Here is a 22,042-nt window from a genome sequence, read left to right on the forward strand (position 1 = left end):
TGCAGAAGGAAATATGATACTAATTAAAAGGCCAGTTAATTTTCACACATAAATCTTTACTGGTTTTAAATCAAAGGCATTCATCTGATTCTTCAGGTCCTGGTATATGTGCAAGTGTTAAGCAGGAAGCCATGAAATTTTTGGAGGAGGCAGAGCAGCTTATCCTAGCATCAAATCGTTCCCACTTTGCTTTTGGAGAGAGTTTCTTGATGGCAAATGGAATACAGCTCACAGACAAGGACCTCCTGCGCTCTTCTCAGCCTTATGAGTCAGAAGTGGTGGTCTCTGAAAAGCTGTTATCAGGCAGTGACTATGCTCTCCAGCTGGCTGCACACTCAGGTAGGCAAAAGAGAGACGAAAGCTGAATTAAATAGATTAATGCCTCAACTCAGTGCAGGAGTACTCTACGTCAAATTCAACTTTGCTGAAGAACAGGTGCAACCCAGTAGGTATAATTAATCATTGTAATTAACCTGTCAACCAAGAACTGATTTCAAACATCTTATATGTATTACAAGATGCATATGTAAGATCTGGATGCTTACCAGCCTTTATGTACTTGCAGTGTTAATTTGCCTTCCAAATTGCAGAGAACATTCAGGTGTCTGCAGACATGTGCATTTAATATATCTTGTACTGGCCACTAATGGCTTTTTTTAACTTGTCTCTTACAGTTTTGCATTTCTACTGGCGCAATCACATCACTTCAAAACGTTCTGCTGGGGAAGCAACACAGCTGGGGTTTCTCCCTTACATCCCACAGTGTGATGGCCTGGGAAACTGGGAGCCAACTCAGTGCTATGAGAGCACAGGTGAGCAACTGCTAAGAAGATACTCTAGGCTTTCTGAAGAAAGAAAATCTAAGCAGAATTCGAATAAACAGATAGAAGATTTATATTCTTGGAACCAAAGTGGAGAGAGGTGAAGTGACCTGCAAGATGGGTGGAAAATTGAATGGAGTGAGCAACACAACTGGCAGCTCCTTTGGGCTCAAAAATCAGTGCTGCTGAGAATGAAAATCTTCCCAGCATGCAACAAAGAATACTGCAGTACAACCTCTAAAATCAACTACTCTTCTTCTCTGGCCAGGTCATTGCTGGTGTGTGGATGAGAGAGGACGTTACGTCATGGATTCCTTGGTCTCACGCTCAGCAGAACTCCCCAGATGTGAGTTGTTTTTTCTCCCTAAATATTTGCCTTTGCCTGTTTTTACAAATTTTCCTATTTATCAAAAATGGAAAAAAAAAAAGAAGGAAAGAGGAATTTTATACTTGTTTTGCTAATTTTATACTTGTTTTGCTAACCTCACTATGTGTGATTCTGGCTTGCATGATTTGAAAATGGACCCTCTACTGCTGGTGGCCATGCTTGAGCAATGGAGACTGGACCAGATATCCATTCCATGGTTTTCAAAGGTTCCTTCCAACCTGTACATTCCTGCTATTCTGTAGTTTTCAAACACCAATCAGGAATCTAGGCTGTAGCAGAGCCTAATGCAGATGTGTGAGGGACCTGGGGATATAGCCCTTTTTCTGTCTTAGGTTTGAGAAGTCGATTTTATTTCAACATGCATGTATGTTTTCCTCTTGCAGGCCAGACATCGTGTCAGCGATCTCGCACCAACGCCTTAATTTCCAGCTGGAGACAAAGCGATTCAAAACTGGGTGCCTCTGCAGCTGATCTATTCATCCCCTACTGCCTTGAGGTGATTTTAACATGAACAACATGCTCCTTAAGCATCCCATATGATTTCCTATTAACTTGAAAGAAAATGTTAAGAAAAAACTAACGGTGTTGCCCTGTGTAAAGCAGAATTTAGAATCACAGAATCACGGTGTTATAGAATCCCAGGTTGGATGCAACCCCAAGGACCATCTGGTTCAACTTCTTTTGGCAAAAGCATGGTACAAACATAATGGCCTCTTATCTTATCCATCTGAATCTTAAACATGTCCTATATTGCAAGATCCATCACTTCCCTGGGGAGGTTATTCCAATAGCTGATCCTGGTGTGAAAAGTTTTCCTTTTGTGCCCAATCAGAATGCTCTCAGGACTAATTTGTACCCAGTTCTTCTTCCTCTCTCATTTTACAATAGGGAATCTGCATCTTCCTTGTAGCCACTGTTGAAATAGTGGTACATGGTGAGAAAGTCTTCCCTAAGCCTTCTTTTTCTCAGGGTCAAATAAACCTTGTTCTGTCAAGTCTTTCTTCACATGGCAGCTTCCCAGGCCTTTCACCATCTTTGTGACCCTTCTCTGGACCCCCTCGTAGACTCATTAAGGTTGGAAAACACCTCCAAGTTTGATTTCAACCATTAACCTAATACTGCCAAGTCCACTGCTAAACCATGTCCCTAAGCACATCTGCATATTTTTTAACACCTCCAGGGATTGTGAATCTGCCATTTCCCTGGGCATCCTGTTCCGGTGCTTTGCCATTCTTTCAGTGAATAAATTTTTTCTCCCCAGACTGTCCCTATATTTTGTTTTTTCTTTTACAGCAGTGACCAAAACTGAACATGGTATCCTGATAAGCACTGAGTGGGAAAGTTACTTCTTTCTCTCTGCTAGTGATGTTTTTAGGGATGCAACCCAGCATCCTGTTGGCTTTCTTTGGTGCTGCAGCACACTTTTCAACTCATAATGAGCTGCTTGTCCACCAGGACCCTGAGGTCCCTTTTCACAGAGCTGGTCTTCATCCAGGTAGAACCCAGCCTGTACTGCACTCCTGGATTATGTTTTTTCCAGATGAAATACCTTACATTTGTCCTTGATGAACTGTACAGAGTTCTTGTTGGCCTACTTGTCCAGCCTAACCAGGTCTTTCTCAGGGCGTCTCTCCCTTCTGAAATGTCCACTTCCCCACTCAGTTTGCTATAATCACCAAACTTCATCAGGGTAGACTTGATCCTCTCATCCAGATGACTTATAAAGATATTAAACAGTGTTGGACTGTGTATCAATCCCTGGGATATCCCACTCGTGACAGGTGGCCAGTTTGAAAAAAGCTATCGATCACCACCCTCTGGGTGTGGCATGTCAGCCAGTTCCCCACCCACCACCCTTGTCTAGACTGTAACACATCAGTTTCTCTAGGAGGAGGCTATGAGGAACAGTATTAAAAGCCTTGGGGAAAACTGGGTAGACAATGTTCACCTTTCACCAAAAATCAGCCGAGCAGACTACTTTGTCATAGAGGCTGATCAGGTTTGTCATGGGTGATTTGCCCTTGGTGTAGTTTTGAGGTGAAGACTGGGAAGAGAAAGCTCTCCCTACCTTTGCTGCCCTCCTATTGGCCTCTGCCCAGCCCTTCTGCAGGGCTGTGCTTAAAAGACACAGCTTAATTGACTGACATTTGTGGGGCTCTTTCTTTTCTTCCTGAGCCATGAAAGAATATCAGGGTGAGAGATATCTGAGAATATCAGAGAGAGAAAGAATATCAGAGAGAGAAAGAATATCAGAGAGAGAGGGTGCAGATGTCCCAAAATAGGATCTGTGACGCTTTCAAACCATGGAATTGAACCTGAAGGGGTAGACAAACAAGGAATAGTCATTTCAAACCAAATTTAAACCAGAAGTTCATCTCATTGGGCTCTCAGTCTCTCAGGGCCTGGTCTGTGTATTAGATTAGACAGACTTTATTTTAATGTTTTGTGGTTTTCTTCAATGTGTTGTGTTAATGGACAAATTATATATAACCAAATATTTTAACCAAACTTTGTAGTATATATTGTGACATGTCTGTATTAATATATACTGCTCTGCAATGACATGAAATTGATTCTTTGTAGACTGGAGAATATGCTGTGCTACAGAGATCTGACACAGATACTTGGTGTGTAGATCCTGTGTCAGGAGAAGTATTTCAGCATGGCAGCAAAGATTTGGATGGCAATCCTGAGTGTGAGTAGCGCTTTACCCACAGCCTGTGATGCTAGTGACAAAGCCTCATGCTTTGCAGCACAAATGCTTTCTATTATCAGAACGATGCCTGTGACACACACAGGGCTTATAGTTGAATTCCACAGTGATATGGTACATACAAGCACATCAATATTGAAAGAACGTCTGAAAATAGTTATCTTTTACTTTCATAACACCAGGAAAAAAACAGTCCAGGAAAACTGATGAACAGGCTTCAATGCATTTTTTTTTTTTTGCTTTCCTTTTCTTTCACCGTAGAAAATTCTTTGTGCTCATGTATGAGCTTTCTAAGGCAGTGAATCCTGAGCTAACTGGGCCATGTGCTGTTGTCAGTGATTCCATTTTACACAGACTACATCTGCTCCATGGGGTGCAGTTACATCTATAACACATTTTTGTTGTCTTCAAATAAAGACAGAGAACTGTTGAAGTCTCATAGGAGATAGTTAATCCAAAAAGTTGAAGAATCTCTGCTCGTAGGGATTGAGAAGCCCTACTAGAGGCCATGCACTGACTCTTCTGAGCAGTATAGGCAGCTCAAGAGCCTATATTTCTGCTGGGCTTTTTGATTCAGTTCTCCAGCTAGTAAATTTCTGCTTACCATCTCCCACAGAAGATTTAAAAGAATAATCTTCTGTCTTCAGGCAAACCTTCTCCCAGAACATCTATACCAGAGTAGGTAGTCACTCAGAAGATTATAGTGAGTTAGTAGACTAATGAATAACTCTGTGAAGATGTACAACAGACCTGATAAGGGATAAGTAACTGCACATTATCTAAGGAATTTGTGTAATGCTTTGTTGCACAGATTTGCAAACTTACTCTGTCACTTGCAGATGAACAAAATTAGTAAGAAATTTGACCTGAGTTTGGACTGAATTTTTTGTATCTTGTCAGAAGGTGGCACTTTATATTAATGTACCTGCTTCAGTTGTTTGTGGGAGACCAGCATCTAAATGGTACCCTACCACATTCATGGCAAAAAAAAAAAAAGATGTAAATGCAAAATAAATATAATTTTTTTTCAACTATTTAATGGATCCAAACCCATTAGCACGTACCTTAATCTTCAGAAAAAAATACTGTTTTACTAGTGAAGTAATTTCCTATTTCAATAATGATTCAAATTGCTTCTGGTTTCATGATCACTTGCCTGCCTTCCTTCTAGTAAAGCAGACTGAAAGCATTACTATTAAAGTCTTTAGGACGGTTTGTTGTATTTAATTCTATGTCTTGCAATTAATTTCTCTCTTTAAAGGTCCTAGTTTCTGTAATATGCTGAAGTCTAAAACGGGTTTACAAGAAGCTGGCAGAGGGTATGTCCCACAATGTGATGGGGACAATGGGACTTTCTCACCCGTGCAGTGCAGCCAGGATCAGGAGAGCTGCTGGTGTGTCTTTGACAATGGAGAAGAGGTGCCAGGGACACGAATAAGTGGAGGAAAACCTTCATGTGCAAGTGAGTTCCTGCTTGAGGTTCATTGCCTCTGGGCAAATGCAGGTCTGGAATTTAACCCAGCTCTTAAATCTTTCCAGTATTTAGTTGTATTTAATCTTCTTTGTTCACACCTTTATGGAGACTTTTGCTCAACCAATATGCTTATCTTTGTGTTATAGCAGATTTCAGACCTACCTAGGCACGATGTCCAGTTTTCTTCAAGTGCTTTATCAGGGAGAAAGGAGAAAGAAATGGATCTTTGAGCTTTCCTTGTCTACAAAGTTGATTAAATCAAACCAATTTGCCTATAAAACTTACCTGAAAAGTCAATCTGAACAACTTACTGTATGCTTGAACCTGTTCCACTCTGGGTTGGCCTTGGGATTAAAAGCTGTTCAACTGATTAATAGAAAATTTGAAATATGTATGCTTCTGCCATTTCAGCTCCAGGCTTGTGATTAGAGTTGTGAAAAGGATATGCCAAAACACTACATATTCACAGAGGATTTTCTGCATGACCAGAGCTGTGAAGTACTGGAATTTACTCATGGTTTCCAAAGAGATATCCAAATGGGAAACATTTGGAAAAAATTAACTTGCAATGGCCTTTAAACATCTTCCCATAATTGAAGTGAAGCAAATGAAATTAAACTTTCTACAAGCTATGCCCCAAAGTGTAATGATTAATAGAAACCAGAGATGTGGAAAAAACACCCCAAACCCCTTCAACTAGTGCCTGAAGGATGCTACTGTTTCCATAGTTCTTTTGTTGATTTTTTTTTTAAATGATAGTTGTTGGTGGATTTAGGAAAATGAGACCACATGATAAGAAATTTCTTCAGCTTCCTTTTGTGATTCTGCTATGTAAAGAGCCACACCTGCTCACCAACCAAATACCTGATCATGTCTGCCCAACTGGCTGTAATGTATTTTATTCAATTAAATAGTTCCTCAGCCAGTTTGGCAACCAACAATAACAGAATTCTTTTGAACTCTTCTACAAATAGAGAGCTACGTGGATGGATTTTTTGAAAAGCCACAGGGAGACCTGAGGGTTGTATCTACCCCATGCATTGTGGTGTTCTGTGGAGATGCCCAACGAAGCTCTGAAGAAATGATCTGCAGAGCTAGGGTGGCCCAGCCACGTGAGTGTAGCAGTCCAATGTGTGTCTAACTCTTCAGAAAAGCAGAGCTGATCAGTTCCACAAATACAGTGCAGCTGCCATCCTGCTTTCAGGTTATAGGCTGATATCTTGTGGAATATGGTGCTGTGTGATATTAATTTTGTGTGACACACATGGCTCAACAGTACAGACTGGTGTTCCTATAGACTCTGAAGGTGAACAGAGATCAGTGGAAGCGTTTGTAGTAGGCCAGAGAAAAAACAGAACTAGCTGTAAGTGTTACGTCCTTGGTATCTCCTTCTGTCCTTGAAAGCTCATGTAGATTTCCCTCTGAATTCCAAAGGAGCTCGTGGAATATTTCCTAAGGAGGGGTGTGGGTCAACCCTGAGATGATTTTACATTTTACTTGCACATCTGTTATTTCTTGGGATCCTGTAATGCTGTACTTTTCCTAGAGGAAATAGTGACTGAATGATTAATGACCTTTCTTTTTTAAAAGACTGAGCTGAAAGAGAGAACTGTTTTGAAAATATAGTGGAAACCTGGCTTTACTGAAAGCTATTTGCTATTTTCTGAATAAAAATGCCATTGAAATAATCTTGAATTATTTTCCTGGGTTTTAGAATAGTAATGGAGCTTTTTCATTCTAAACAACTTAGTTATTGTGTAGGGATAAAGAAGAAACAGTTATTTTCCCCCTCGGTCTATCCAGCCTTTTACCTTTGGTCTTGGGAACTAGTAAGAATTGTTCAGGAAAAAGGGAAAGGAGTACTGTCTCACAGTCTTGAAGATCTTGTCTATTTAGCAAAAGAAGGTATTGTGGGAAGATGTAATAAACCTCTCCAACATCCGAACAGACAGCTGTAAACAAGTAATAACTTCACAGTGCACAGTGCATAGTGCACACAATGAGGTTTTCATTAGCTTAGTTATTCCATCAGAGATAGAATCCAACTTTTTCTAGTTGACATGTACTGGAGAGATGATGCCAAGTATCCTAGCTGTCCTCACACACATCTCCCATCCTCATGCTCACTTTCCGCATCTCTGAGTAGAAACAGGACAAAAAGCCTTCCAGAGAAGGTCCTAGATACAGTAATTTCCTTATGGAAACCTTTAGAAACACTTATGAAAGAAATGTCAATATTCATCTGGATTTTTACTCACTCGTACAGGACCAAGAAACTGGGGCAGAAATAGAACAATGACAAAATGATAACAATGGTCTAAGAGTAGTTAGAACAATGACAGACTTGATAACAATAGCACATGAGATGACATCTACAGAGGAATAAATGAGCAAATTACCAATTGTGAACTGAAACCCGTGAAGCACACCAGGAAACTGTCTATCACTTACATTTTGGGGCTGGTTAATTTCTCAAGTCTGCACACCAACTCTCATTGGAACAGAAAACAGAAGACAGCATACAGTTGAGACTAGATTTGACTTGCTGTATATAGGAATGTGTTAGAGCAACAGACCACAGACTGATTTTTATACACTTTATATAAAGAGATAGTAATGGAATTTATACATAATGTGTGATGTTGCTTATACTGGTCAGGAGAAGTATTATTATCTCTTGTACAGTAATGTCTTTTGGTTCTCAAATCTTGAGGAATTCATTAAAAGTTTGTTAAGCAAGGGTGCCAGGTTGCCACCTTTACTGGAAAAGTAACTGGATTTAGAGTCAGTGAGTGAAGAGAAGGAGTATAGTGGCCCCATTTACAGAGTTATTGCAGAAAACACACTATAAAGAGGACTTAGGAAAAAACGTGTTTGACGGTTCAGAGAGACAGATATGGAAGCCTTTTATTATGATATGGAATGCTTAGTGAGCACTGGATCCTAGATTCATCCTGCAATGTTTTAAACTTTAACTAAAGTGGCTGTTAAGTTAAGGAATTAGTCTTCACATATCCACCAGAAGAGGAGAGAGAGGCTGCTTTGACCTGAACCACTAGCAACATTTGCCTTTTTCCAGTCACTAGGGACGTTGGGACTGACCTGAGCATTGCTATTTGGAAAATAATTATTTATATATATATATGTGTGTATATATACACACCAAGCAAGTGAATTGCATGATGTAAACCAATATTTGTCATTATAATTATTTATAAGTGAGGAGTTTTTTTTTTTTTCTTACCGTTTTGTAATTCTAAAACTCAAAAGTGTTTAATATTGCTAGATATATTCAGTAATTAGGTTGGGATTTGGCTAATATTGAGTGAAGCAGCTGGGTTGTTCTGATCTTTAGAAATTAATTATGATTGTAGTCAGCATGTTATAACACTCTGTTAGAGTGGGCTATGAGAGTTGAAATGACTGGACTGATGCAGAGTGAGTTGACAGGGTAAACTCTGAGCTCCAGTTCAAAAGCTGTATACTACAGTTAAGGATTTGCTGGGTCACCAGAAACATCCTGCTGCTGTTGAAGATGCCATAGTACTGAGCTCCTGATCTTAGTTTCCAAACAACATTCTGAAAGGAAATGAGATATTAATTTTTTTTTTGGCCCTGCCTATTTCCACTGGCTATCTTTTGTAAAGATTTGTTCTGCTGATGGTTAGAAACCTACTTCTCATTTCCTGCTTAAATTTATTCATGACTGTTTAAACTTATCTGTTCTTAGAGATTATGCATGTAACTTTCTGGACTCAATGCATTACCCACCAAAGTCAATGTATGTATATTCATCAGCTTTAGTAAATTCAACCATGCTGACCTCAAACTAGATCCAACTTGATATGAGTGGGCAAAGAACAGGATGCTGTCTAGTTTTTCTGTGTCGATATGAGGGTTTGCAGACTCTTTGCTGAAGTACTTCATAGTAGGCCGTTAATGATTCCCTATTCTCATGTACCTAAAGGTCCGCAGTGTGCTCTGCCATTCGGAGCCTCGTCTGTTCTCAACGGAGCTGTATTTTGTCAGGACACTTCTGGACAAGTTTCGGGCATTCAACAGTGCTGGCTGGTGTGTCGCCAGGGCTTCCACAGTGCCTCTTCCAACGCATCCTTTCAGTGTGATGTGCAACAGCATCAATGGGTCTCGGCTGTCCCGCTCTCCCAGGCCTGCCAGAGTAAGTCTGAACTGCTGTGAGTTGGGGAGGCTGCAGAGCCCTGTAAATAGATGCACAAACCCCCACTTTCATCACAGAACTACTGTGTGAATGACAATAATTGGGTGCAACAGTTTTATGGCAGTTGCTAAGTTAAGGTGCAGCAGATTGGTCCTGTCTTCCATCTTCATCTGTCTCTTGGCTGTCTCCTATGCCAGAAACAGTCCTGCTTTTCTGTAATAATATAGCTATAAATAGTTATTCAATCTATATGCAGATTTTTCTTCGTTAGTTACAAGATGCTAGCACCATGAAGTGATTCTGATGGAACCACTTAGTCTTGGAGGAACAGATGAGCGCCAGATGTTTGAATTTGGCAGGACTGGACTGTTTATTTGCATAGTCAAATCACTGTTACTTCTGCATCTTTTTGCATCAGTCTGTTCTTTTAGGTTTATTGTTGTCTTTGTTGGCTGACTAGTGATATTTTTCAAACTGTTTTTCTTTCAAGAAAAAAATGGCACTTTAAATCTTGAAAGAATTAGCTGTGTGTTCAGAGCTCACATAATTGGATATTAATGTTGACCTTTTCAATTATTTCAAATAGACATACATTCTGATCAAAATGTCAATTTGTAGCAGTGCTGAACTTTGAGAATGCAGATCTTGGTGCCAAATTTGCAGCTACTCTTCATCTCAGGATGGGCGAAATCCGTTATAGAAACCCCTGCATAAAGACATTTCCAGTTATAAGCCAGGTCTTCTCTTCCAAATGTAAATTGTTTAAACTTTAACTTTCAGACAGAGACTTTTGTCTGTCTGTAATCATGTATTCTACATTTCTGTAGTGTGTTATGAAGTAACCCATGTTTGCCTGATGGTGATTGAATATCAGAGAGAGGGGAGTGTGTGGCAAACTGAGACAAAAATGCATTTTAGTGTAAGCCTAGGACTTCCCCAGTAATCTGCATTTGAAATAAAGCTTGGTTTTAAGGAGAAAACAAAAATTCCTAGCACATCAGAAGACAACTTTATGCTGTTGGAGAGCCCAGCAAAACAATTAGTAATTTCTTCCTATGTATAGTTACCCAGACTCTTAAAAGTTTTATCTCCTGTTCTTTATGTGCACACTTAGAGATTGTGGTTAAATCAACTTTTTTGTACTCTCTGATAAACAAAACAGATAGAGGCCTTCCTGCCTTGAAGGAAGAAGCAGACTTTTGTGTCCTCTGGAGGGAGAACCATTTGCCTTAGAAGTTTTCCAGGCTTTCCCATTCTGAGCTAAGGGACTAGGAACCGTGCTTCAGCACTGACAACTCTATGTCATGGAATCAGGGTCTGTAGAGCAGATGAATGAGTGAGAGTTCTGTAGCTTGTCCAGGCCTGTGGAATAAGCTCCATTTGGAGGTGGCATGACAGCATTACCACTGTGCTGAATCTGAGATAACAAACCCTCTGTGAAGCCTGGGATCGGTGTCATTCAGTGGAGACTAATTTATACCTTTGTATTTTCTGGCTATTTTTGTGATCAATGAGGTCACAATTTGTGCAGTTCTTGTCACTTTGATTTGCTGCCAAAAATCTGGAAGGCCCTTGTAGATTTCCACATCAGCACTATTATTAAGCAGTCAAATCTATTCTCTCCAACTTGATTCCCAGTTATTTGAGTTATTATTAATTGCTTTAACTACTTAATTCCTTTTTTTAACAGACGTCTTTTCATAACTGTGTCTAAGAGAGGCAGAGGTTGATAGAAGGTTGCCTCCCAGTTTCATTTCTAAGTATTGGCATAAGATCAGCTTTCATCTAGTTCTTGGCTATCTGCTAGGGCTTATAAAAATCTGTCATTAATGACTCAGACTGTTCTTTATCCTTCTGTATGTTAGTGCTCGAGTTTGAAATACCACTTTATTATTATATATCACTTGACTTTTCCCCTAGTGCACAACATATGCATTTATCACCTAGAAATGAGGAGATGCTATTCATGGAAGATAAAAATCGGTGGTGTCTTTTTTTCAGAGTAACTTTGAAATCCAATGTCTACATTTACTGAGGCTACTAAATGCCCTTTCTACTTAATTTTCAGAGCTCCAATTGTTTCAGACAGTCCAAGCTCAAACACGATTTCAAATACTACTGCCTCCTGAGAAGACTTGTAGTTCTGATTACTCTGGATTACTCCAGGCATTCCAGATATTTATTTTAGATGAAATGAAGGCTCGTGGTTTATGTCACGTCCAGGTAATTTGAAGTCCTTGTTTGCTGGTGGCATTTTTTCCATTTGTTTGGGTTTATTGTATTATAAAAAAACCAGAGGGGTGAGACACAAAGTAGAACTTTGCCTGTTGGAAGAGCAAAGCATGCCAGGAAATATGTCAGGATTGGCAGTACTCTCACACATGTGACTGGGAAAACAGGATGTTTATTTTCACTGACAAGTGCATAAAGGACAGCTATGATGAGAAGGGAACCTCTGTTTTTACGAAGAGTCACATGGTAAAGACAAGGGGTAATGGGGACAAGTTGCTACTGGGGAGATTAAGACTGGATGCAAGAAATATTTTTTTCATCATTTGAACTATTAAACATTGGAATAAACTCCCAAGGGAGGTGGTGGATTCCCCTGCATTAGACAATTTCAAGGCCCAGCTTGACTGGGTGCTTGACAATCTCATTTAAACTATATTCTTACCCTGAAAGGTTGGACTAGATGATCCTTGAGGTCCCTTCCAACCTGGTATTCTATGAATATATGACCCCACATTGACAGATCATCTTAAATGTAGCCATAGGAGTCATGTAACATCAGTCCAGTATTTATTTCAAGTATGTTTTGATGGAAGAGAGCATTTTGACTGTTCTTACAGTGAGCAAAATGTTGCTTTTGAGCATAGCAGAGTGCAAATGAATAGGGAAAAGCAAGAACTAGAAAGTTCTCAGGTTGACTAATTTAATTCTGAATTTGAGGTGAATGCATTTGGAAACACGGGCTCAGTTTCTCTCTGTGATGATTCCACTGTCTATGTTGAATGCCTGAGCACAGACCGCCTTGGGGTGAATGTCACATGGAGGACTCAGCTGGAAAACATCCCAGCAGCTTCTCTCCCTGACTTACATGATATTGGTAAGTTTTGGGTTATTGCTTGTTTGCTTGGCATTTTACTTCTGATATTTCCGTGAATTAAACCTACTTGAAATCGTTTTGCTTCCCCATGTCTACTCTTAGGAGGCACTAACAAGGTATTTGAAATGCTCACTGAAATAGTCTGTCTTTAAAACACTGGAGCTGTGGATTTGAGCTTTTGGTGTTGATACATTTCTCTTTTCAGGCTGTGACTGCACAGTGGAAAGGAGCTATAATTTAATATTTCTTTCATATGGATCTGCCTTTCCCAACTACTTCAACTGAGATTTACAATTACTTCATTGGGCATGAGCTGGACTGTCCCAGATATTAATGTACATTGGGCAGGCCCTCAGTGGTGGAAATGATCTTGTTCCTGTTGGGTTGGACTCAGAGAAATGAGTTCAAAAGCCTTCCCAGTGGAGACAGCAGCTGCAGTGTTTTTGTGGTTCTTGGCTTTACAGTCTGTTTATGTTTACATCCATTCAGTTGCTCCAGATTATAAGGGAAACATAAATTTTTAAGCAGTTTGCAGAAGGTGGATCAAAGTATAAGGGTGCTTGGTTTTATATTAATTTTGAAAGTGTTCCACTTAAAAAGTGTTACATTTTTGACCCTCTCCACACTATAATTTCCCCATAGTACTAAAATTGCTTTTCAGGGAATAACTGATTTAAGAAGAGGCAGATCAGAATTTGCTGTCTGTATACTCTTGAACCCATGAACTTCCATTATCTTCTAAGGCAGCTTTGAGTCTTTCTGTCTGAGGTATTTTCTGGTGTATTTACACAAAGTGAGCAAATTCACCCTCTGATTTGAAAATCTACATTACTATAATAGCTTTGTCTTCTCCTTGCTTCTTTACAAGTAAATGAAGACTCCTGCTTTTATTTATTTTTTTTTTAACTACTGTTAGGTCGCCGAGAAAGAAACTGCTAAACAGAAGCACATCATGAATATATTCCAAATAGAGCCCCTCATATCTAAATCAACTGTGAATGCTTCCTTACTTTTTTTTCCTTGGATAAAAATCTACTAAATTCTGAGTCTGTGGAAATCCCTTTCTGAAGGATTAGACTTCAGCTGTGAAATATTGAGGAACACTTACAGGGATTTTTCTCTCCTGTTCAACAGGCAAAATTACTGTGAATTATAAAAATGAGCTTTTGGTGAATGAACATATAGTAAACAGTCCTTGTCAATGAGACTGAAGGAAAACAATCCCTGCCCTATTTGGTCAACACGTTAAACTGTGTCTTTGGGCTCTTTGTCTTTCTTAATGAAAATTTTAAAAAAGAACACATTTACTTCTTTTTTTCTTTCTGTTTTATCTCACTTTCTCATTTGGCCAATATAAACTCTAGGTAACAGTATGATTCCTTTCCTGTTGAAATTAGTGTTTTATTCAACAGAAGCAAACCTTAAATCAGATTTCTTCCCACTGCACAACGCAAGATGCAACAATTTACAAGATATTTCTCTATGTGAAAAAATGTCTTGTCCTTCAAGAAGTCTAAACAATGTATGAGCTACATAGTAGCTTGAATTGCCAAAATTGTCCTTCAAAACCAAACCAAGAAAGTGCTAAAAAAGAAGCAAATGATACCCAGTGGAAAAAATCAGAAACAAATACATCTTAGTGTCACATAATCCTTATTTTCATCTGCTTAATCTTTGTAACTCAGAAATCAAATTTGTTCTCTGATGCTTTATTTTTTTCAGTGTGTTGTTGGTTTTTTTTTTTTAATTTTGTTTCGTTTTGTGTTTGTTTAGTACCCTCTGCATATATTAAGACTTTAATATTAGACTCCATACAAATTCATTCTTGTCTATAATATGCTATCAGGCTTTAATTTCTGTATCTGCCTGTATTTTTAACTTAAAATTCATTAACTTCTGTGTGGTTATCTGTTTCCTTGTTATTTTGTTTTATTTCCTCCCCCTTTAGAAAATGCAATTGTTGGAGAAAGTCTCATTGGAGCATTTATAAGAGAGATTAAGGATGGTAGTTTTCTGCTGCATTTGGACTCCAAGCAATTCCTAGCAGACTCTTTTGTTGATTTTGCCTGGGATGAAGAGTTTGATCTGTCTCCGAGTGTGCAGCTAGGATGCAGAAGTGGGTTCCGAAGAACTTCATCTCCTGGAAAAGTAGCCCCAAATTCAGAAGGATGTGGTATGTCTCAGTTTAGCTTTCCCTTCCTTGATGTTATTAGGAATCATTATAAAGCTAAAGTTAGAAAATAATGAGTGAACTTGTGTTTATGGTTAATATGTGAAAGGCTTCATGCCTTGGTTTGTTTCATGCTGACACGCCTGAGAAATCTGAGGAGAGATGGGAATTCAGTCTTTGCATTGAAGCAGTAATTTGGAAACAGGTATCATGGTACTAACAATGTCTAGAAAGTTTTACAAATATTTTTTGGGATTTCTTAGATCTGTCTGGTATTAGAAGATCTTTCTGTAATGTACATGAAAGTTAGTAAGAACTAACCCCACATTTATTTCAGGAGAAAACCTGAATCCTGTTTGTGAGTAATCTTTGGTTTATTATATGTTTTTATGGTGGTTCCTTTTTTTATTTAGAATGCTTGACAATTTTATCAGAGCTGCTTTGAGCAGGGTATAACCCAAATCAAATACAGTGCTAGATTTATAGCTCAGCTGGAAGCTCGAGACTTCATTTCTAATAATCTATATCAAGAGTCTGGTATCACAAAGTTTTTGAGTATCCCTGGAGGGAAGAAAGCACAATGCAAGCACTGGGTAATGATGAGCTGTGACAGTTTTTAAGTATGCCTAGCACAGTGACAGCTGGTCCTATGTAAAAGGAGAGTGTTGTAAGGATGGTGTCCCTGAACTATCACTCCAGTGAGTTCTTTACCCTGGAATCTACTGCCCAGCATGTTCTTTCCCTGGTATTCAGAAACTCAAATCTAGTTAGAATGGGAACCACGTAACAAATTTCATGCTCAGGAGTAAGGGAGTAAGTTTGGGGGTTATTTTTATATTTTATTTTTTCTTATTTTAAGGGTACAAAGGTTAGGCCTCATGCTATTGCTTAGCTTTGAGACTTTGACTCAAAGCTATTCGCTATTTTCCTGTATCATTAAAATGTATGAATGTTAGAGCTTGAAAAAAGTAAAATGTGGTGGTTTGTCTGACTTCTGGACTCAAACTTAACCTCTCTGTGATTGTGTTGAGTGTAACCTGGAGATGAAATTATTCATACCTCCAAGAGGTATGGAATCTATGAAATATGTATGTCTGCACCCATTCTCTTTACTGTTCATTCTGCCCTTTTGTTAACCTAATTTTATGAAACAGAAGGCAATTTTACCTGCTTAAAATGTGATAGAAGACACATGTTACTTTCACATTGTGATTAAAATTACAAACAAAATCCGGAAAATGCTTTCAAAAGCTCAATTTGTTAATTTTTAAACTTTAATTACTTACTTAGCTCCCTAAACCTTTGCATTTTATCTTCAATTTAGGCATGCATTGCTCATTTCATTTTGATTCCTACTGCTGTTCATCTGTGAAGAGTATGATCCTTTTTGCATGTGTTGGAAAATGTCTTTAAAATGTATCAGACACTCTTGTGTATTAAATAATGTGCTTGAGAAAGGAGAATACTGTCTGAGACAGTATTTTTTAGTTCTGTAATTGATTTTAGATATGTGTTATACCTAGAGTAGTTGCCTTGCTAGATACTTTGAAGGAAAATTTCAGTCTCACAGTTGTCTCATCCTAGACCTTCCCATTGTCCCATATAGACCATATGATATCTTTTTTTACTAGTTGTCTTTTTAGTCTATTTTAGCCTAATTAAATTAGGTTAAATTAATTTACATTTCTCTATGTTGGCCAGAACAATAATTCATCATCTCAGTTTCAGTGGGGGTGGCCAATTTTCCATACCATTTCTCTCTCATATGAGCTTAAATTGCTGTCAAGAGGTAGGGCAAGACCAAAAGTGAAGTTTTGCACCTTGTCAAGGTCCCAAAATATACATTTGATAGTGTTTTGAAGGAAATCTACATCTGGAAAGCAGCTGTGAAGTAACAAGCAAAGGTATTGTCCTGCAAACGTGTCTGTGACTCTTCTGCTTTAAAGTTTATTCAAAAGATCTGGAGGGAAGACAAAGAGTTTTCTTTGTAATATGCAACAGGTCAGCTGGAAATATTACTCCTGATTGTTCTGGAAATGATATACATACAGACTAAGAATATCTTTTTTTTTGTTTTTCATTTGGGTTGTCATGTGCACAACTAGTGATTTTTAATCCAGCCCTTACTGTTTAGTTTGGAAGTGCTTACCAAAAATTTCATTACCAGGAATTCTGAATGAAAGTGTGACCATACAGTGTGTTTCTGTATGATGTATTGGGAGTTTCTATCCTTAGGGGCCTTTCTGTCTCTATCTGTAGTGTTAGAAGTTACTCTGTAGCTTGTGTTCCTTTGTTTTCTTTCACAACTTATCTACAAAGTGCCTAGTTTTGTTACAAATGGATTTGACAAATGGAAGTCAGGCCTGGACTTGGCATTTCCAGACAGCTTGATGTACACTAATTCAAGAACGTTTTTAGGGTGATCTGAGAAAAAAAAGCCACAGTCTGTGTTCCAGTTATTGGTGAGTTTAATGAATGTTTAAACAGTGTTTACCTTTGCTATACCACTTAGAAATACATATGTTAAGAGCTTGAAACCTATGGCAAGCCTATCAATGTGATACATACACACACACACATATGTGTCTGAATGCCTGAACTGGTTGCATTCCAAAAGAGCAATAAGGTGATTGTTCTATTTGCAGTTGTTTGTCCTCCGGGCAGTCATTTCCAGAATGATGAATGCATTCCCTGCCCTCTTGGCTACTATCAGTATGAGACAGGACGTTCCTCGTGTATCAAGTGTCCTGTGGGCAAAACTACCAACTCCTATGGGGCAAGCAGTGCCGATCACTGTAAGTTGAACTCATATTTTCCCTTATCCTTTGTATTCTGGCTTCAAATAACTAATGGATTTTTTTCCCCCCATCTGTATGTCTAAAAAAACCCCAAATCCTCCCTCTGGGTTTTTTAAGATGGACATGATCTTTTCTGCATACATTCAAAGACAAAATAAACTGTCTGGTGTTTTGACCACAAAGGCATGAGAAACAAGTGGCCAGTCTCATCCAGGATGTTGTGGTTCCTTTAGACATGTTTGTTGTCCTCAGGAATGGTATCTGGGTGTTCAGTGTCGGTGAGAAACATCTTATGTAGTTCATTTATTGTCACTTTCATGAACACTAAAGTAGCATTGTCTTTATGCAGCTCTTCCCCCTGCAGATACAAATAAATCTCGCTAAGCAACTACTGATGTTCACTAAAGTTGGTGTATTCAGTTTAAATGACTTAGTTTTGCATGCAGTTTCATAAAGAAAGTCTCGTGTTAAGACCAAATTCAGTTTGGTCTGCATAATGATCTCAAGGATAGAAAAAAAAAAGGGAAAAAAACCAAAAAAAGAATGGGTTTCTGGGTTTCTTGGGAATATTAGTGAGTATAGGGTCTGCTTCGTTCTGTTTCAACCTATAAAGGTCCCTCCCAACCCAACCCATTCCATATTTGTTCCCTGTGTAGGTGTCAGACTCCTGTGCTTAAATGTTTGCTCTTTAGATTTTCTTTACTGCAAGTGCCTGCATCTAAACCTGGTTTCAGTCTTCCCTGTGTGCTGTTTCAGTGTCAGCCCTTTCCAAAAGGTCATGTTGTACACAGTTCTCTTGCTTCTTTCTTTCCTTCCCTGCTGTCTCCATACAAATTCTGAAGAGTTCACTGAATTAATTGATGTGGTGACTCTGATGCTGTTCTTCATAACATTTCACAGATCCATTTCAGCAGGCACTGAGCAAACCTGTATAAAGATACATTTTCTTCTCTGTACTTCTTCACTTTGCTGTAATTAGCATAAAAAAAGACTTGATTCACAGCAGATAATCCTAGAAATGTTTGGAATATGAATTGCAGTAACACCGAAGCAGTGAGGCTACCATGCTTCAGAGCATAAAACACTATGCAAATTATAGATTAATTTTTAGTGAGGTCTGCTGTACTCAGAGCACTTTTGTCCTTCAACATCGAAACATAGTCCCACTGCGTTGACAGGACCAGAGCAAATGGAAACACAGGAGGTTCCCTTTGAACATCTTTTAATGTGACAGTGGCTGAGCACTGGCACAGGTTGCCCAGGGAGGCTGTGGAGTCTCCAGCTTTGGAGATGTTATAAAATTATCTGTGCGTGGTCCTGGGCAATCAGCTCCATGTGAACCTACTTAAACAGAGGGGTTGGACCAGATTACCTCCAAAGGTCCTTTCCAACCAAAACCATTCTATAAAACCCAGTGACAGCATTATCAAAGTACCTTTTTTTCTTTCTTGGTTACTTGTAATAGGTATTACATACTGTCAAAGCAATGATCAAGGTCTGCAGTGTGATGAAAATGGCCAGTATAGACCTTCCCAGCAGGACTCAGACACTAAGAAATCATTCTGCATTGATAGCTTTGGAGCAGCACTGGACTGGACAGAAACAGATGACCTCCTTACAGACTATCAGTGCCTAGGTAAGTTTCAGAAGAATATTTTGGATAGGTTTTGACCCTATATAAGTGAAACCTCTGTATGAAAATATTCATTACGTCACAGGGATTAATTTTTCCATAGTTGTGGCCTCTGCCTTCAGACACATTCTGCCTTGATTTTGCATTTCTTGACTACATTGAGGAAGTTATTTCATAGAATGTTATAGTCATGAAGGTTGAAAAATCTTGCACTCTCAGATGGCTTAGAGCTTTTGTTGTATGCTTATCTCCCTTTGCTTGGAAACCCAAAAGAATAGTGAAAAGGCTGGCAGGCATGAAGCACAATTATGAATTTCTTTGTAGAATTATCACTCGTGAGTGTGTTCATGTCAAATAGACTGTATTTGGCAATAACCTCACAACTGCCACAGAACATCACCCCCTGGGCTCCTGCTATATGGTATCTGACCTGATGAGCATATCTTTCATGATAGCAAAAATTACTCTTGCTTGGACACAGTTGTGAAATACCAGTTCTGAAGGATGAATAATTTGGAAAAGAAGTCACCTATCAAACAATCCCCAGCATGCCTGCACTAAAGCCTAATTACTCTTCTCAGCCTCAAAGCTTTTGTCTTGCCCAGAAATGGTTTTCCAAAATTTTTTTGTAACTCATCATATAGTTGGTATCAGTTTTAACAGGATATTCAGTTTAGAAACTACTGTCATGATGTGCTCTAAATTAGACAATATATTATGACTAGTACAATTGGTGGAAGGAGTGTGAAATGAAAGCTCTCAGTTGTGAAGATGCTGCATAGTTATCTCCAGTTAAAATAGCTGTTTTTTTTTTTTTTTCTCTGAACATACTCAGAGACTGATCATAGTTAATAAACCAAGGCATTGGTCTCTCTTTCTTTCAGTCATGGGGCAGTTGAAATGTTTCTCTGGGTAGAGAACTCACTTCAGCTTAATTCTTCTGCTACTTGCTTACCTCGATCCTTTCTCCATGAGCGTTTCTGAGTGTCCAAGATGGAGGAACTGCAGATGTCTGTGCTTATTTTAGTGGATCATGCGAGAAGATTTCACTAGAAATTAATATTTATGAATGTTGACGATTCAGGGTTTGAACAAAACACAACAAAGGACACCTGAGTAGTCTGGTTGTTGTGGTGTCGGTTTTTTTCCAATAATTTATGGGTGAATTTAATTGAATTTCTTTTCTTTCAAAGATCATGCTTCATTTCCAGAAAGCATTATATGAAGTGAAACTGATTATCCCTATTTTTACTTTTCCCCCTACCCTTTCTATTTCTGTTTTACTTACCTGAATTCAGCGTGCAACAAGACAGCAGGGTCTGAGGACTGATCTTGCTTTGATAGGAGGCTAAAAAGTGGGTAGGGTCAATAAATGCTCCACCTGAGTTTTTATCTTCAGGTTGAAGAATAATTCCCTTGTGTGAACGCACAGTAATAAACTGTAACAACTTATGCTCATTCTTATTGTTTAGGGCACACTTAACATTCATTGCAATAACAGATCCAGATCTTTAGTACTATGTGAGATGGAGAATATCTGCTTAGCTGGTGAAATGGCTAAGTAGTTATATTACTCTGGAAAAGAGGGCACAGGGAACTAACAAGTTAATGAAAATGGGAGCTGGTAGAATGTTGTATTTTTTTTTTAATGACAAAATAGTTTTATGAATGCAATTTTTATACCTTTCTTTATAGTATTTTTTTTAAAAGGCAGTTTTTTTATTAGCTTTGCAATGTTTTCAGTTTAGTTTTTCATTACAATTTCTATCTCTTGTCTACTTTTCTCCCACATTGTTGTAGAAGAAATGAAGTGATGGAAGGATGTCATAACTAGGGGGGAAAATGAGAAGAAAAGAAAAACTGTTTTAACGTCTTTTTTAAAATTTTGTGTTAGAAATAAGAGCATCAAAACTTGCAAACAACACAGAAACACTGCTTCTTTTCAGTTTTATTAAAAAATGTGAATTCTGGGTTAAATCAGGCATCACTACAGGTTACAGATGTAGAAGGGATTCAGTTTAGTGCTAGTCATTTAAGCTAATGATTATATTTTCGTGTCCTGTATTTCTAGGAAGGGAAAAACTTCCACCTCTTTTTACACCATCATTCAGCCCTTTCCCCAGCTGAGCTGGAATGCAAGGATTTTTTTTGCATTGTTTGCCTCACTCTCATGTTTTTCCTGAGCAGAAACAATGATTTTATCAAAAGCACCTGCTGACTCAGCTCTAACAACAGTGGACATTTGCTTCTGGTTTAGTCCTGACTCTTTTGCTGTAGGAGTACAGATGATTGTTTTTAGAACATATCCCTAAGGTTTATTTTGTGATTTATCCAGACATTTCAGGGAAAGAGGCCTAGGATCCTCCTGCTGGACCTCTGCACCCATGTGTGCAAAAGAGAGAAGGGCTGAGCCTCCAGTTCTTCCAGATGCAGACATCTCCCATGGGCCGAGGTCAGACCAGGCCCCATGCTTCTTAGCACTTTTTGGTCTAGGCCAGACATTGGCTGCAATGACTTTCATTTTGGGAGTTTAGAGAAGTCTGGTCAGTATCACAGTATCACAGTGTATCAGAGGTTGGAAGGGACCTCCAGAGATCATCAGGTCCAACCCCTCTGCCAAAGAAGGATCACCTAGGATAGTCCACACAGGAATGCAAAACCCACAGGTGGGTTTTGAAAGTCTCTAGAGAAGGAGACTCCACAACCCCCCTGGGCAGCCTGTTCCAGTGCTCTGTCACCCTCACTGTAAAGAAGTTTCTCCT

General features: G+C 38.8%; 1 protein-coding gene across 1 annotated transcript in view; it reads left to right on the forward strand.

The window, feature by feature from the left end:
- TG (thyroglobulin) overlaps nucleotides 1-22,042 on the forward strand; it is a 137,828-nt gene that overhangs the window by 17,285 nt on the left and 98,501 nt on the right. The window contains exons 11-22 of the mRNA XM_054385312.1: nucleotides 97-339; nucleotides 675-812; nucleotides 1,090-1,167; nucleotides 1,593-1,705; nucleotides 3,793-3,904; nucleotides 5,184-5,384; nucleotides 9,364-9,573; nucleotides 11,642-11,796; nucleotides 12,523-12,679; nucleotides 14,628-14,852; nucleotides 17,495-17,644; nucleotides 19,113-19,283. Of these exons, the coding sequence (XP_054241287.1) occupies nucleotides 97-339; nucleotides 675-812; nucleotides 1,090-1,167; nucleotides 1,593-1,705; nucleotides 3,793-3,904; nucleotides 5,184-5,384; nucleotides 9,364-9,573; nucleotides 11,642-11,796; nucleotides 12,523-12,679; nucleotides 14,628-14,852; nucleotides 17,495-17,644; nucleotides 19,113-19,283 (1,953 nt within the window). The remainder of the gene's footprint in view (nucleotides 1-96; nucleotides 340-674; nucleotides 813-1,089; nucleotides 1,168-1,592; nucleotides 1,706-3,792; nucleotides 3,905-5,183; nucleotides 5,385-9,363; nucleotides 9,574-11,641; nucleotides 11,797-12,522; nucleotides 12,680-14,627; nucleotides 14,853-17,494; nucleotides 17,645-19,112; nucleotides 19,284-22,042) is intronic.

The sequence above is a fragment of the Indicator indicator genome, chromosome 12 (assembly GCF_027791375.1).
Source record: "Indicator indicator isolate 239-I01 chromosome 12, UM_Iind_1.1, whole genome shotgun sequence".
NCBI lineage: Eukaryota > Metazoa > Chordata > Aves > Piciformes > Indicatoridae > Indicator > Indicator indicator.